This window comes from Harpegnathos saltator, unplaced genomic scaffold, assembly GCF_003227715.2.
Source record: "Harpegnathos saltator strain DR-91 unplaced genomic scaffold, Hsal_v8.6 scaffold16, whole genome shotgun sequence".
Taxonomy (NCBI): domain Eukaryota; kingdom Metazoa; phylum Arthropoda; class Insecta; order Hymenoptera; family Formicidae; genus Harpegnathos; species Harpegnathos saltator.
Genome location: NW_020229939.1, coordinates 2,090,567 through 2,102,276, shown reverse-complemented (window position 1 = coordinate 2,102,276; position 11,710 = coordinate 2,090,567). Strand labels below are relative to the sequence as shown.

Sequence of the window (11,710 nt, the reverse complement as noted above, 5' to 3'; positions counted from 1 at the left end):
AAGTGAATGTTTTACTGAGTCGAAAATAAAACCGAGATAGTGGCAATGTTGTGCAGGTACAAGTTGGGATTCCTCATAATTAAAGAGAAAACCGAGCGACGTAAGCAAAGACAGAGATGCAGTCAGGTTACGAAGGCAGTCGACTCTCGAGGCGCCGAAAAGGAGGAAATCATCCAGATAAACAACCGAACAAAACCTTGGTCACGTAAACGGGCCATGACGTGTCGTAAGAGCTTAGTGAAAATGTATGGCGCCGTAGAAAGTCTAGAAAGTAATGCGGTAAATTCGTAAGTAATTGAACGCCATTGGAAGCGCAGAAAACGGCGACAGTGAATCGCAATAGGCACTAGGAGATATGCATCTTCTCAATCGAGGGTCGACAGCCACGAGTCCTGAGTCCTCAACTGCACAACTGTACGCTAGTCTTCTAACTGAAAATGCGGCGGCGATAGGTAAGTATTCAATTGTTTGAGGTTTAGTATAAAGCCCATACCTCCCGACGCTTTCTTGACGAGGAAAAAAGTCGACAAAAATTGGTCGGGGGAAGAAGAGGTAATAACTACAGCTCCTTTGGAGAGCAGACGCGAAATTTCGGCATCGCAAGCCGCCGTAACAGTCTGAAAGAAAACGGATGCTGATAGTGATACCCGAGGTGGCGGTGGGGACACGAACGGCACCCAGGACTTCCGGGTCGCTGGTCACCTTTTCCCACATAGACCGAAAAACAGCCAATCGGCCCCCAGTTCTTACTTCTGTCAACGTCTAGTCCGGGAGCGGGTGCGAGGGCGATAACCTCAGAGGCGGTTCAGCTTCGGCCTGGCCCCCTTTTTTTTTTGTTCACGCAGGGGAAATCCATCATGGATACCCCCGCCCCCTTGGGGAGGGGCGGGGTTTATGTCGGACTTTTACCGACTAAAACCCCTGCGGGATGTCTACCTGTCGGACCGTGAGGAGGGGAATTAGGGGAACTGCTCCCACATTCCCTCCCCAACCCCCCGGCCCCAGGGCTCTATTCCAAGAGCCCCTCACCTTCTTGTACCGCACCCCCCCTTCCCCTTTCGGGGAATTAGTGGGAGAGGTGCGGTCCCCAGCGGGTATCCCCGCCGATTGGCCTTCTGGTGTCACCTTGGAGAAAGGGGACATCCACCCTTCCTTCTTATCCCCCTCTCTTCCTTAAGGGAGAGGGAGGAATTTTGGGATCCGACCCGATTGGGGTCGGATGGCGCCGACCCGGATGGCGCGCCCTCTCCTCGTCTGATGCCACCTCGGGCCCGCTTCCTACTCCCCCTCCCCCGGGGGAGCGCCGGCCCCGCCGTCCTCTCCGACGGCGTTTGCCAGGCCGGCGCCTCCACTCGGCGGCCTCCTTCCGGGAGATTACCTCCACGCAGAAGGAGGCCGCCGCGTCCCACGCTCTCTCGCTCCCGCACATGGCTCGCACCAGGTGCGGGAGCGAGAGCTCCCCGCCTTGGCAGTCCACCGCCCCGAGCAGGACCCGGCGCTGCTCCTCCCATGCCGCGCAGGCGGCTAGAGTGTGCAGCGCCGTGTCCTCTTGCTCGGGGCAGTGGTGGCACCGAGCGGTGGGCTCCTTCCTTATCCGGTGCAGGTATCTCCCGAAGCATCCGTGCCCGGTCAACACCTGCACTGGGAGGTGGAAGGACATTCCACGCTCCCTCCTGTCTGTCATTTCCGACAGACAGGGGCGGACAGCCTCGGCCGTTGCGAGACCGGACCCACGGGGGTCGGCTAACAAGCCTTCCCACCGCTCCCGGGTCCGGTCTCTAGCCTGGGTCATCAAGCCCTTCAGGCCCCTGGCCGTCAGCTCTCCTCTCTCGCGGAGCTTCTTCACTCGCCAGTAGAGGATCCTGCTCTCCTCGGCGAGGAGCTCCACAGGGGTGAGCCGGCCAGGGTGGTCACCGCCATGTATGACACGGTGCGGAACCCCCAAATCGCCCTGATCATTAGGGGCCTAAGGGCCTGCCTCAGCTGCCTCTTGGCCACCACGGTGGCCAGCAGCTGAGGGGCTCATATAGGCGCCCTGTACAGAGCGATCGAAAGAACCGCACCGACATACAGGCGGCGAGCCTGCCATCCTGGGCCCCCCTGGGCGCGCATCAGCCTGGACACGGCTAGGCCGGTTTTGCGCATCCTGGGGGCCAGCAGCCTGAAGTGTGGGCCGAATGACCACCGGCTGTCCAACGTCAGGCCGAAATATTTCATCGTCGGCCCGACGCGGACGTGGACGCCATCGACTAGGACCCGGGTCCCGGCGGCGCCCGACGTCGGCCGTGAAAAAACACAGCCTGAGTCTTCTGGAGCGCCACCTTGAGATCGGCACGGCCCCTGACCTGCGAACCGCAGTCGTCACCCGTGGAGCAGGGGCCCGCAAGTTTCCCTGACGCACTGGAGGCGGCTGAGGATGATGGTGAGCTGCCGCCGTCGAGGGGGTCATCTGCGATTTCGAGAGGTCTCGTCCTGCTTTCTTACAGGCTTGCGCAGATCTGAGATTGGCGAGCCAAATAGCCATTCGTTAATAACCGAGTGGTCCACAGCTGATTTGCTGACGAAAGTGAGGCACGGCTTGATGAAAGCTTGTCTGACTAAGGAGAAGCGGAACTGGTGCTCCGCCAAAAGATGAATTGCCTCCGCCATTTTTGCGAGGATATCCTTCACAGGGGCATCTTGCGATAGATCATGAAAATGGTGTAGAAGTTTCGAAAAACCCTGAGCCAATTGCGTTAAGGCAAGTGCCAACTTGCTGTTGATCCCGCGCCTGATGCTCATCTCGTTTTAGAACGCTTAAGCGTTTTCCGAGTGCTGAAACAAGCTCTTGGTTAAGTTTGGGAGGACCTAACTGCAGGAGCTCTCCCTGAAGCTGGTACTTGGACAGCAGAGCCGCTCGAGTGTTCTCCTTCAAGCCGGAGTGAACCTCACTGCAAGTAGAGGCGAGGATAAGTGGGTCCGATGAAGGTTCAGACGCAGCAAGAGGGAGGCCGAAGACTTCATTCGCCAACGACGACATATTCTTCTTCTCGGAGTCGTCTAGCTCCAAAGGGAGTGGAGAAAAACTCGGCGAAGGAGACAGTGGCTGGCGGAGGCTGGCCCGCTGAAAAAGAAGCATGGTCAGATAGAGCAATCGGATACATGCCTTCAGATAGCAAAAGCAACGCACCTGGTACTCAGCCCCGGTTCTCAAGAACCGGATGCTCATCTGCCTGCGAGTCCTCTGGAACGTCGATGAGAATATCGTCTAGCTCCAAAGGGAGTGGAGAAAACTCGACGAAGGAGACAGTGGCTGACTGAGGCTGGCCCGCTAAGAAAGAAGCATAGTCAGATAGTGCAATCGAATACGTGCCTTCGGATAGCGAAGGCAACGTACCTGGTACGCCGCCCTGGTTCTCAAGAACTGGATGCTCATCTGCCTGCGAGTCCTCTGGAACGGCGATGAGAGCATCGTCCGCCAGGGTTGGGCCAGCGACCTGCATCGCGACGACGGGAACAGACCGGACGTTGTCGACAGGCAGAGATGCGGAAGTCCGTTGGGTCTTCCTGAAGGCCAAAATATCGTGCAAGATAGTGGCGAGATCCGCTCCCGACGAGAGGGAAGCATCGCGTGAGGAAGCTCGCGGCCTAACTTCCAAATCGCGTTCGCGTGAGCGACTTCCAAGATCTTGTTCGCGCGATCTATCGCGAGAATTACGCCGACGTTTCCGGGAACGATGACTCTTATATTCAGGCATCTTGAAGCCCCACAAAGGAACAAAGTAGATGAAGAATAAACACAGCACACACCGCACACAAAAAACAACGAACTAGGTTGCGCGCAACAGAAATACAATGAGATGGTCCTGCGCGAGCGCGCGGGAGAACGGTGGCGCGCGCGCCCTCTTCTTTCCTTCCTGACAGGAATGTGAACTGTTGGGAAGTGCGTGTACAGAAGACACTACAGTATCCATCCGGAAGAGACCACAGAGTATAATCAAATACTGCATGTCATCATATCTACGAATACATTTACAAAATTGAATATGATTTGCATATATTTTTAAATGCAGTATATATTCTATCGCTACGCTAGTCGCACAATCGTAGTTCATCTTTCAACATACTTCCTAAAACTTCAGGAGTACCATACAAGTAGTAAGAGATACAAATGTAACGAATACGATACGAATAACGATAGTAACTACGTTACGAAAGAGACGGGAACGATCCGAACCCACTTCTAAGAATGAGAAATTTGCTATTTATTTTCAAGAACACTCACTATCGGCTCTTAAGTCATTATATCTGTTTGCACATTTTTTTCAACCATAAAATCTAATATTACAAGTAATAAATATGAAATATTAAAAATTTACAGTGGCGACAATTTTCTTCTGAAATTAATCTTTTGAATCTTCTGAAATTTTCTTCTCGAAAAATAAATGGTGCAGGAATATATTAAGAATTTTCTACACGACAATATTTGCTAATATTATTGCAATTGATAATAATATTAACACTATGCGATAGAATAATAATACATAAGACATGATACTGCGTTGTATTCAAAAATATATGATGATGTAATAGGTTCATCATTCTAACAATAATTATTTGACGCATTAATTGATGACTAAGATCGATCATATGTTTATTACGTGTTATCCATCAATTTCTTTTAATTTAATGTTATGAGGTAGTTAAATTTAGCATAATCTGTTTAGTAAATGGAATTCCGACTTTGGCATCATTACCAAGGAATATACAATATTATTAATAAAATAAACTGCAAGTAAATATATAGAAAAAATGTTATCGATTTTCGGTCATTATAAGCTTGAATATCATTATAAGCTTGAAATAAATAATAAAATATAAATAATAAAACATACGAAACAAAACCACGTAACTCCCGTTATAAAGCGGACAAATTCATCGATTATTAAGCAGGAAACAATAGTGGCGCATCCCAGCAAAGACGGCAAGACGAACTTACGATGACATCCAACACTTTGAACGCCAATGTTGGAATACAAGAGAAAGCTCCTTCGGCTACGTCAGTAATAGACAATAAACATGTTACGTATAGAGGAAATAGTTCGCACTCAGCGATTGAAGAATGGATAAATTATCTACCAAATGTGAAGTGGCGCAATGTTGCAGTAATAAGTTTTGTACACTTATGTGCATTGTACAGTCTCGTCACTATCGACTTTACAATGAATATCAAGACAGTCTTTTGGTGTAAGTACAATTTAGGAGATAAGACGCTTCGATCGTTACGTGTGAGACAATAGCTAGATAGATTGTTGACTACATTGCGTAGAATTTCATTGCTTAGAATTAATGATAATTAATACATTCGATGTATTTTACTTCAAGATATCTTGATTTGCGTAATTCAAGGGATGGGCTTTACCGCTGGTGCTCATCGTTACTGGACACATCGAACTTTCAAAGCAAAATTGCCACTTAGAATCATACTTGTCTTTTGCTACCTTACAGCTGGCCAGGTAAACATATAGCTGTCTAAATTTGGCGCTGTACATAAAAAGTGAGAGAGGAAAAAGTAGACGTAATAGAAATAAAACGAAATAATATTTTTTTTACGATAGTTTTCTTGCTTAGATCTCTATCCGCAATTGGGTCCGAGATCATCGGACACACCACAAATTCACGGAAACAAATGCAGATCCATACAACAGCAATCGGGGATTCTTCTTCTCTCACGTTGGGTGGTTGATGGTAAAAAAGCATCCAGAAGTTATCAAAAAAGGTCAACAGATGGATATAAGCGATATTAAGGCGGATTCTTTCGTTATGTTCGCTGATAAGTGAGTTTTCGTCCGTTTGCATGGCATATAACTTGTTATGTAATCTAATGCCTGACAAGTAAAAAAGAATGAATCTAGATACATTGAATTTCATCGTATTTTTCTCGGTGTATTTCTTGGATACAGAACCTGTCCATCTGAATATCAATTTAATATCATTGAGAAATTATTTTTAATGTTGTAATTTTATCTGTTTCCGCAGGCATTTGTTCATACTAAATCTAATTTGCGGCCTACTAATACCGGTTATGGTGCCCGTTTACGGGTGGAACGAAACATGGACAATGTCCATGAAATTGCATTTCTTTCGTCATATATTCGGGTGGCACACTGTGTGGAGTGTCAATAGTTTCGCTCACATGTGGGGCAGCAGACCGTACGACATGTAAGATCTTTGTTCACTTGTTCATTTTAAGTTTATTCTAAATTATTATTCTAAGTTAATCACATACATACAGTACGTTTAATAAATCATAATTATATTAATACTAATATTTGACAATTAGTAAAACACACCTTACTAATAATTGAAAGAAGCTTAAAAAAATCACAGTTGCAATTTATTTGAATGATAGGCATATTAAACCGACGAATAACGTGATGGTCTCATTTGCATCTTTCGGCGAGGGTTCACATAATTATCATCACGTTTTCCCATGGGACTACAAAGCATCTGAATTCGGTATACACACATACAACTTTACGGCTATGTTTATCGAATTCTTTGCGAAAATTGGTTGGGCATACGATCTACAAGAACCGTCTCCGGAGCTCGTGAAGTCTGTCGCAATTAAGAATAAAATGGCCGAACGCCATTACAAGTGGGATGCTGTACCGCCTCCGAATGGTGAAGGTAAAATATATTCGTAATCTAACTGATCGCCCATAAGTTGGACAGGACTCTTGTATGTTAAATACGTTTTGTCCACGATCTACAATTTATTTTAACACATTGAACAAACTGCTTCTTATTGAGGAATAGCTGTTTACTGAATATAAGGAAGAAATTATATTCCTCAGATTTTTATATTCTTTTAACGGTGTGTTGGGCATAAATAAAAATATAAACTGAATAATTATTGGCTTACTGTCATTTGATCCACTTTTTCCACTTTCCTCTTGATATTTCGTATTTATTAATGACAGATTAGATATAAATAGTATTGTAGTAGTACAACAAGCACTAGCCAGATATGCAATTTACCTATATTGTGACAAAAACGCGTCACACCGAAACAAACATCACGTATTACGCACAAATCTTGTTTCAGATCAATTTAGAAATGGTGTAGCTTTCATTACGTTTCAGAATACTTTGAATACGCATACAGGATGATTCTAAACAATCAGTTGTCCTTAATATATCATATTCTTGAGCAAATTCTAAGACTGTTTTTCCTCTTGCAAAATGTTATCCGATGCTTAGTTACTGAGTTATTAAGATAAATAGTTCGTCTATTCGTCGGGTCGGTTACAGAAGGCAGGCAGGCATGAAACAATTGTCCGTTGGGGCGCGCACCCAGCGCGTGTAAGCGTTGATGTTGGATATTTGGTGCGATGGCGGCGTGCTAATCGATGTATGTGATAACGTTCATCCATATTATTTTTGAAACTTGAAAATTTTAACAATCGCGGGTGTAATGGCAAATACATATAGTATTATAAATTAGCAGGATATTAATTGTCCCGTTCCTACCTGCCTTCTGTACCCCGGCCGTAATAGACGAACTATTTATCTTAATAACTCAGTAACTAAGCGTCGGATAATATTTTGCAAGAAGAAAAATAGTCTTAGAACTTGTTCAAGAATATGGTATATTAAGGACATCAGATTGTTTCGAATCACCCTGTATAAGAAAAGCGGAAATTTCTTAGACATTTGTAAACGAAACGTACTGTATCTGCGATCTGTGTAAACTTGTCCTTCACTTTTCGAATTCTGTATTTTATTTAATTATGCTAGATTATGCTGAGATTTTAGAAATTGTATTAGATTATGCCGATGGAATATAACAACTTTTTTCTTATTGCATTGTCAAATGTTTAAATTTCGTAATGCAACTGTTTAAAAATGTTGTTCGTAGAAATTGCAAATTTCGTAATAAAAATTTATGACTTGCACAATAGTGTGATTTGAAAGCAACAAAGACACCGTCAAAGATTTTTTGCGGATTCCCGTGATAGAAAAAAATTAGTCAAAAGTGATGTAAATAAATAAAACATTGCAAATTCCCAGATTTTCGTAGATTATGTTACATTGTATCGAACTAATATAAGAATTTTTGAAAAAGTATCATTGTTGCGTGCGAAACAGACGCGTTAGACTTGCTTTGTAGATTCTGTCAATCTTCGAATTTTGTTTCAGAAGTAGCGTGCTTCTCACTAATAATCCGATTCGCATATCTTCAAATTTCGCGTATTTCCGTGCTATTTGTTATATTTCGTTACTTTTCGCTACACTACGTGTTATAGTTGATATTTCGGCGTTTGCATTACGTTTGAATCCTACGCTCTCTACGAACACGAACACTGGCCTCCGGTCGCGTCGGCTCTGTCTACCAGCAAGGAAGAAAAGACGCCGGCGTGAGTGGTGTGCTTGAATGGAAGTAATATCAGGAGTGAATTTTCGGTGAGATCCGCCGGTTTGAAGAAGACAGGTAAAAGCCAGTCCCCAGAATGACGTCGCGACGGAATGAACGGGCCCTGGTGGTGCAACGAAGATGACGTGGCTGACGTGTCGATGAAAGCAGGAAAAAGATAGGAAGAGGGAGCGCGAGCGGTGGGACTCTCATCATCCTCCGCTAATATTTACTCGCGCAGACACAAAGACCATCCCCTGGTCACCTAAAGAACGATCCCCGCTACCTGGGCGCTGATAAAGACTCGCAGGGAAGTCGTTCGCACCACCATACTCAAAACTCAGCTCTCTGTATCGGCAATATCCCGGCCGCGATTCTTGCGATCGACGTCGAAACTTAGAGCTGCGAAATAGAAGTGACGGCACTTCATGTTGCTGTTATTGTGACATGTTTGTGCTTTCGGAATATTATATAAAACGGCTGCAGTGCATTTCGCAAACGCACCAATATACCCGAGTTTGACCAACAATCAAATATAGGCACTGTCTTCTCTTTTTTCTTTTTTCTTTTTATTATAAGCTTCAAACGTATCAATGCTCGAGGACGCTCATGTAACATAAAGGGAACGCTGTTCGTATATTAAAACAGTATTAGAGAGCTCAAAATGCCACGATACATAAAAATACAATTTGTCATCGACAATATGTATCCGCATAGATATCGTCGCTTTTCGCCGTAAATTAAATTTATCAGCTGCGCAGTGCATCTTATCTAAGGGAATCAGCTACGATCGTATACGGCATTGAGTGCTGCGATTTTAGGTCAACTCGCTTTTCCCTACTTCCTCCTAATATAGCTCATGAAGATCTCTTCGAAGCAGAGAGCATAAATAACAACGTATCATTTGAAACATACCATTGCATCTCTTTGCACACGTCGATTTTCCGCGTACTTGCATCCTTTATATTCCATACTGATTAGTAAATGTAAAATTTTCCCACGTAATTAGCAGACACACACATACACACACACACTCAGTCTCTCTCTCTCTCTCTCTCTCTCTCTTTCTCTCTCTCTCTCCCCCTGTTCATCATAACAAAATATTTATACGTTCCGCCTCCTTCTTTTTTAAATATCCACATTTTCCGTAATAAAACGTAAACTCTCTTTTTTCGAAAAGTAAAAATTATCAACGACGTTAACGATCATACTTAAACAACCTATGAACGGATAACATAGTCTCCTCAAATCTCATTCACGTTGCATGATAACCACATGTGTATGTCACGAATAGAAGGTGAGCCACATCAGTATTTCTGGAGAAGAGAGAGAGAGAGAGAGAGAGAGAGAGAGAGAGAGAGAGAGAGAAAGGGCGAGAGAGAGAGAGGCTTTCAAACGGTCCGGTAATCGAATTACCGTGCTTCCGCCATCGATGTTGCTGAAGCAAGCAAGCAGGCGGTGTAGGAGGCAGTTTGCAAAGGCCCCGGAGCAAAACTCGCCTTCGTTGGCTTGACTGAATTAGGTCCCGACTAAATACTCGACTTTTTATTTCGCCGCTTCCTTCTCGTCCGAGCACGTCTCTCGGCCGTCGTCGTCTCTCTGCCACTCTGCGAGTCTTGATTCAATTTCACGACAGAGGAAGACTCGAGGAGAGCTTCCGCGAGCGAGCGAGCGAGCGAGCCCCAATCGAAAGCTGATGCTGAGTAATTGGTCACTTTACGAGTAGTTGTTCCGAATGCGACGGAATACCACAGCGAAATGTTCTCATCTTGTTACACGTCTATCTCGTAGGATCGCGCGCATATAAAAGCATATAAAAACAGATCGGGTAGAAGGAAAAGAGAAAAACAGCATCGTGATACGTTTCAGGTGTCTGGTGTCAAAGGTTGAGCTTTGCGTTAAAGATAATTAATTGTAGCTCTATACGCATAACGCCATATACGCAACAACCGGAGATGTATGTATGTTTGTGTGTTCGACAGCGAACAACTAATCGCATGTTCACCTTAATATTGAAACAAAACTTTTTTATAACAGAATCCCGACGAATTAATCCACGCTCGGATTTAGCCGTGACGATAAATTCGCGCCGCGCCAGCTTCCGCGGAACTTTACGTGTTTCAGAGAGTAAGCTACCCCCGATGATGCAGAGCTGCTGCAACGGCAGTTAAATTATGAAGGGGGATATTTATAAAAGCGTAATATCAACTCGCTCTGTTATTAGTACAACGGGAAGATACGCGACACGTGTAATTTTCCACTTAATTTCTCGCTGGGAGAAACGATCGTTAGTATTTATGAAAAATTTGCCTGTCTTGTACATTGTGCGAACCACAGGAAACGTATGGTCGTGCTCTCTCGAAACTCTCTGACTTTAGCAGGCTCACCTAAGAGCTCTTGACTGTCGTAATTTTTACGACGGAGTCGGATATCGCGCGAGATAATGCAGAACAGGACGCACATTGTCGATTTTAACGAGTCTCCGGTTATACGGAGTCAACGGCCCGAAGGCGTCTCTCGATATCAGGTTGTTCATCGTGAATGATCGTCAATCGTCAGTTGCAAGCAAATGCTGGGATGATGCACGCGTCGAAGATAGCTGCTGTTCGAAGATAGCTCGCATGTTGCATCTCAGGATGCCGCTGAAGAGGATCATCAAGAGAACGATGATGAGATCCGCAGATAAAGACGCAGCAAGGATTTTCACTTCGTTTCTCCATTCTTTTAACCCATTTGCATTCGCAAGCGGAATAATCCGCGCATAATGATCGTCACTTATTACCAGCCGCGGAATGTTCCGCGAGCCACGACGTTCACTTATCAGCAACCGCGGAACAATACGTTCACGACGACGTTCACTCTTCGTCAATGATGTGCGTTAATGCGCGATGATACAGGCCGACTGTCAGTTGAACGTTTCAGATTTCTGAAATTAGTTGCGTATTTAGAGCTGTGATGCAAATGGGTTAAAGAACAGGTCGAAAAAAATTATGCACCTCGCTTAACCGTATTGTGTATTCGTTAATATTTTCAGGAATGTTAACAAATGTTATTAGGAGAGAATAATAACAATAAGTTTAATAATATAATATGCTCGCGATTGCTCGCGACTCATTAAAGCGGCAATTCAATAAAGATTTTTCTTATATCACGAATAATATGTCAGACAGACAGAACAGCGAATAAATAAGAGCCGGGCAGGCAAAATATTCGTGAATTTCGTCCTTACGTTTGTATTTACCAGTGCAGTTTTTAATTCGGTTGCACAGTAAAGTGCAAAATCTACGTTGCGGAACACGTCGATAAATATCTCGC

At 44.7% G+C, this 11,710-nt stretch overlaps 1 protein-coding gene across 3 annotated transcripts; it reads left to right on the top strand.

Moving 5' to 3' along the window:
* The first annotated feature begins 4,009 nt into the window (after positions 1-4,009).
* LOC105180902 (acyl-CoA Delta(11) desaturase) lies at positions 4,010-6,882 on the top strand. Of its 3 annotated transcripts, none has more exons than XM_025296798.1 (6): positions 4,010-4,137; positions 4,930-5,226; positions 5,389-5,495; positions 5,611-5,816; positions 6,019-6,201; positions 6,392-6,882. In XM_025296798.1, exons 1-6 carry the CDS (start codon positions 4,047-4,049, stop codon positions 6,684-6,686), a joined length of 1,179 nt encoding a protein of 392 aa, XP_025152583.1. In that variant the 5' UTR covers positions 4,010-4,046; the 3' UTR covers positions 6,687-6,882. The 3 variants fall into 3 exon arrangements, with proteins under 3 accessions (XP_025152583.1, XP_011135537.2, XP_025152582.1); XM_011137235.2 differs by having other exon boundaries at positions 5,365-5,495; XM_025296797.1 differs by having other exon boundaries at positions 4,021-4,137; positions 4,933-5,226; positions 5,365-5,495.
* Positions 6,883-11,710: the final 4,828 nt, after the last annotated feature.

Excerpts from the sequence above, each read along its gene's own strand:
- LOC105180902 (XM_011137235.2), top strand. The coding sequence starts at position 4,047 with ATGCAGTATATATTCTATCGCTACGCTAGTCGCACAATCGTAGTTCAT. Across the intron at positions 5,227-5,364 it reads TATCAAGACAGTCTTTTGGT|ATATCTTGATTTGCGTAATT; the intron begins GTAAGTACAATT and ends TTTTACTTCAAG. Across the intron at positions 5,496-5,610 it reads GCTACCTTACAGCTGGCCAG|ATCTCTATCCGCAATTGGGT; the intron begins GTAAACATATAG and ends TTTCTTGCTTAG.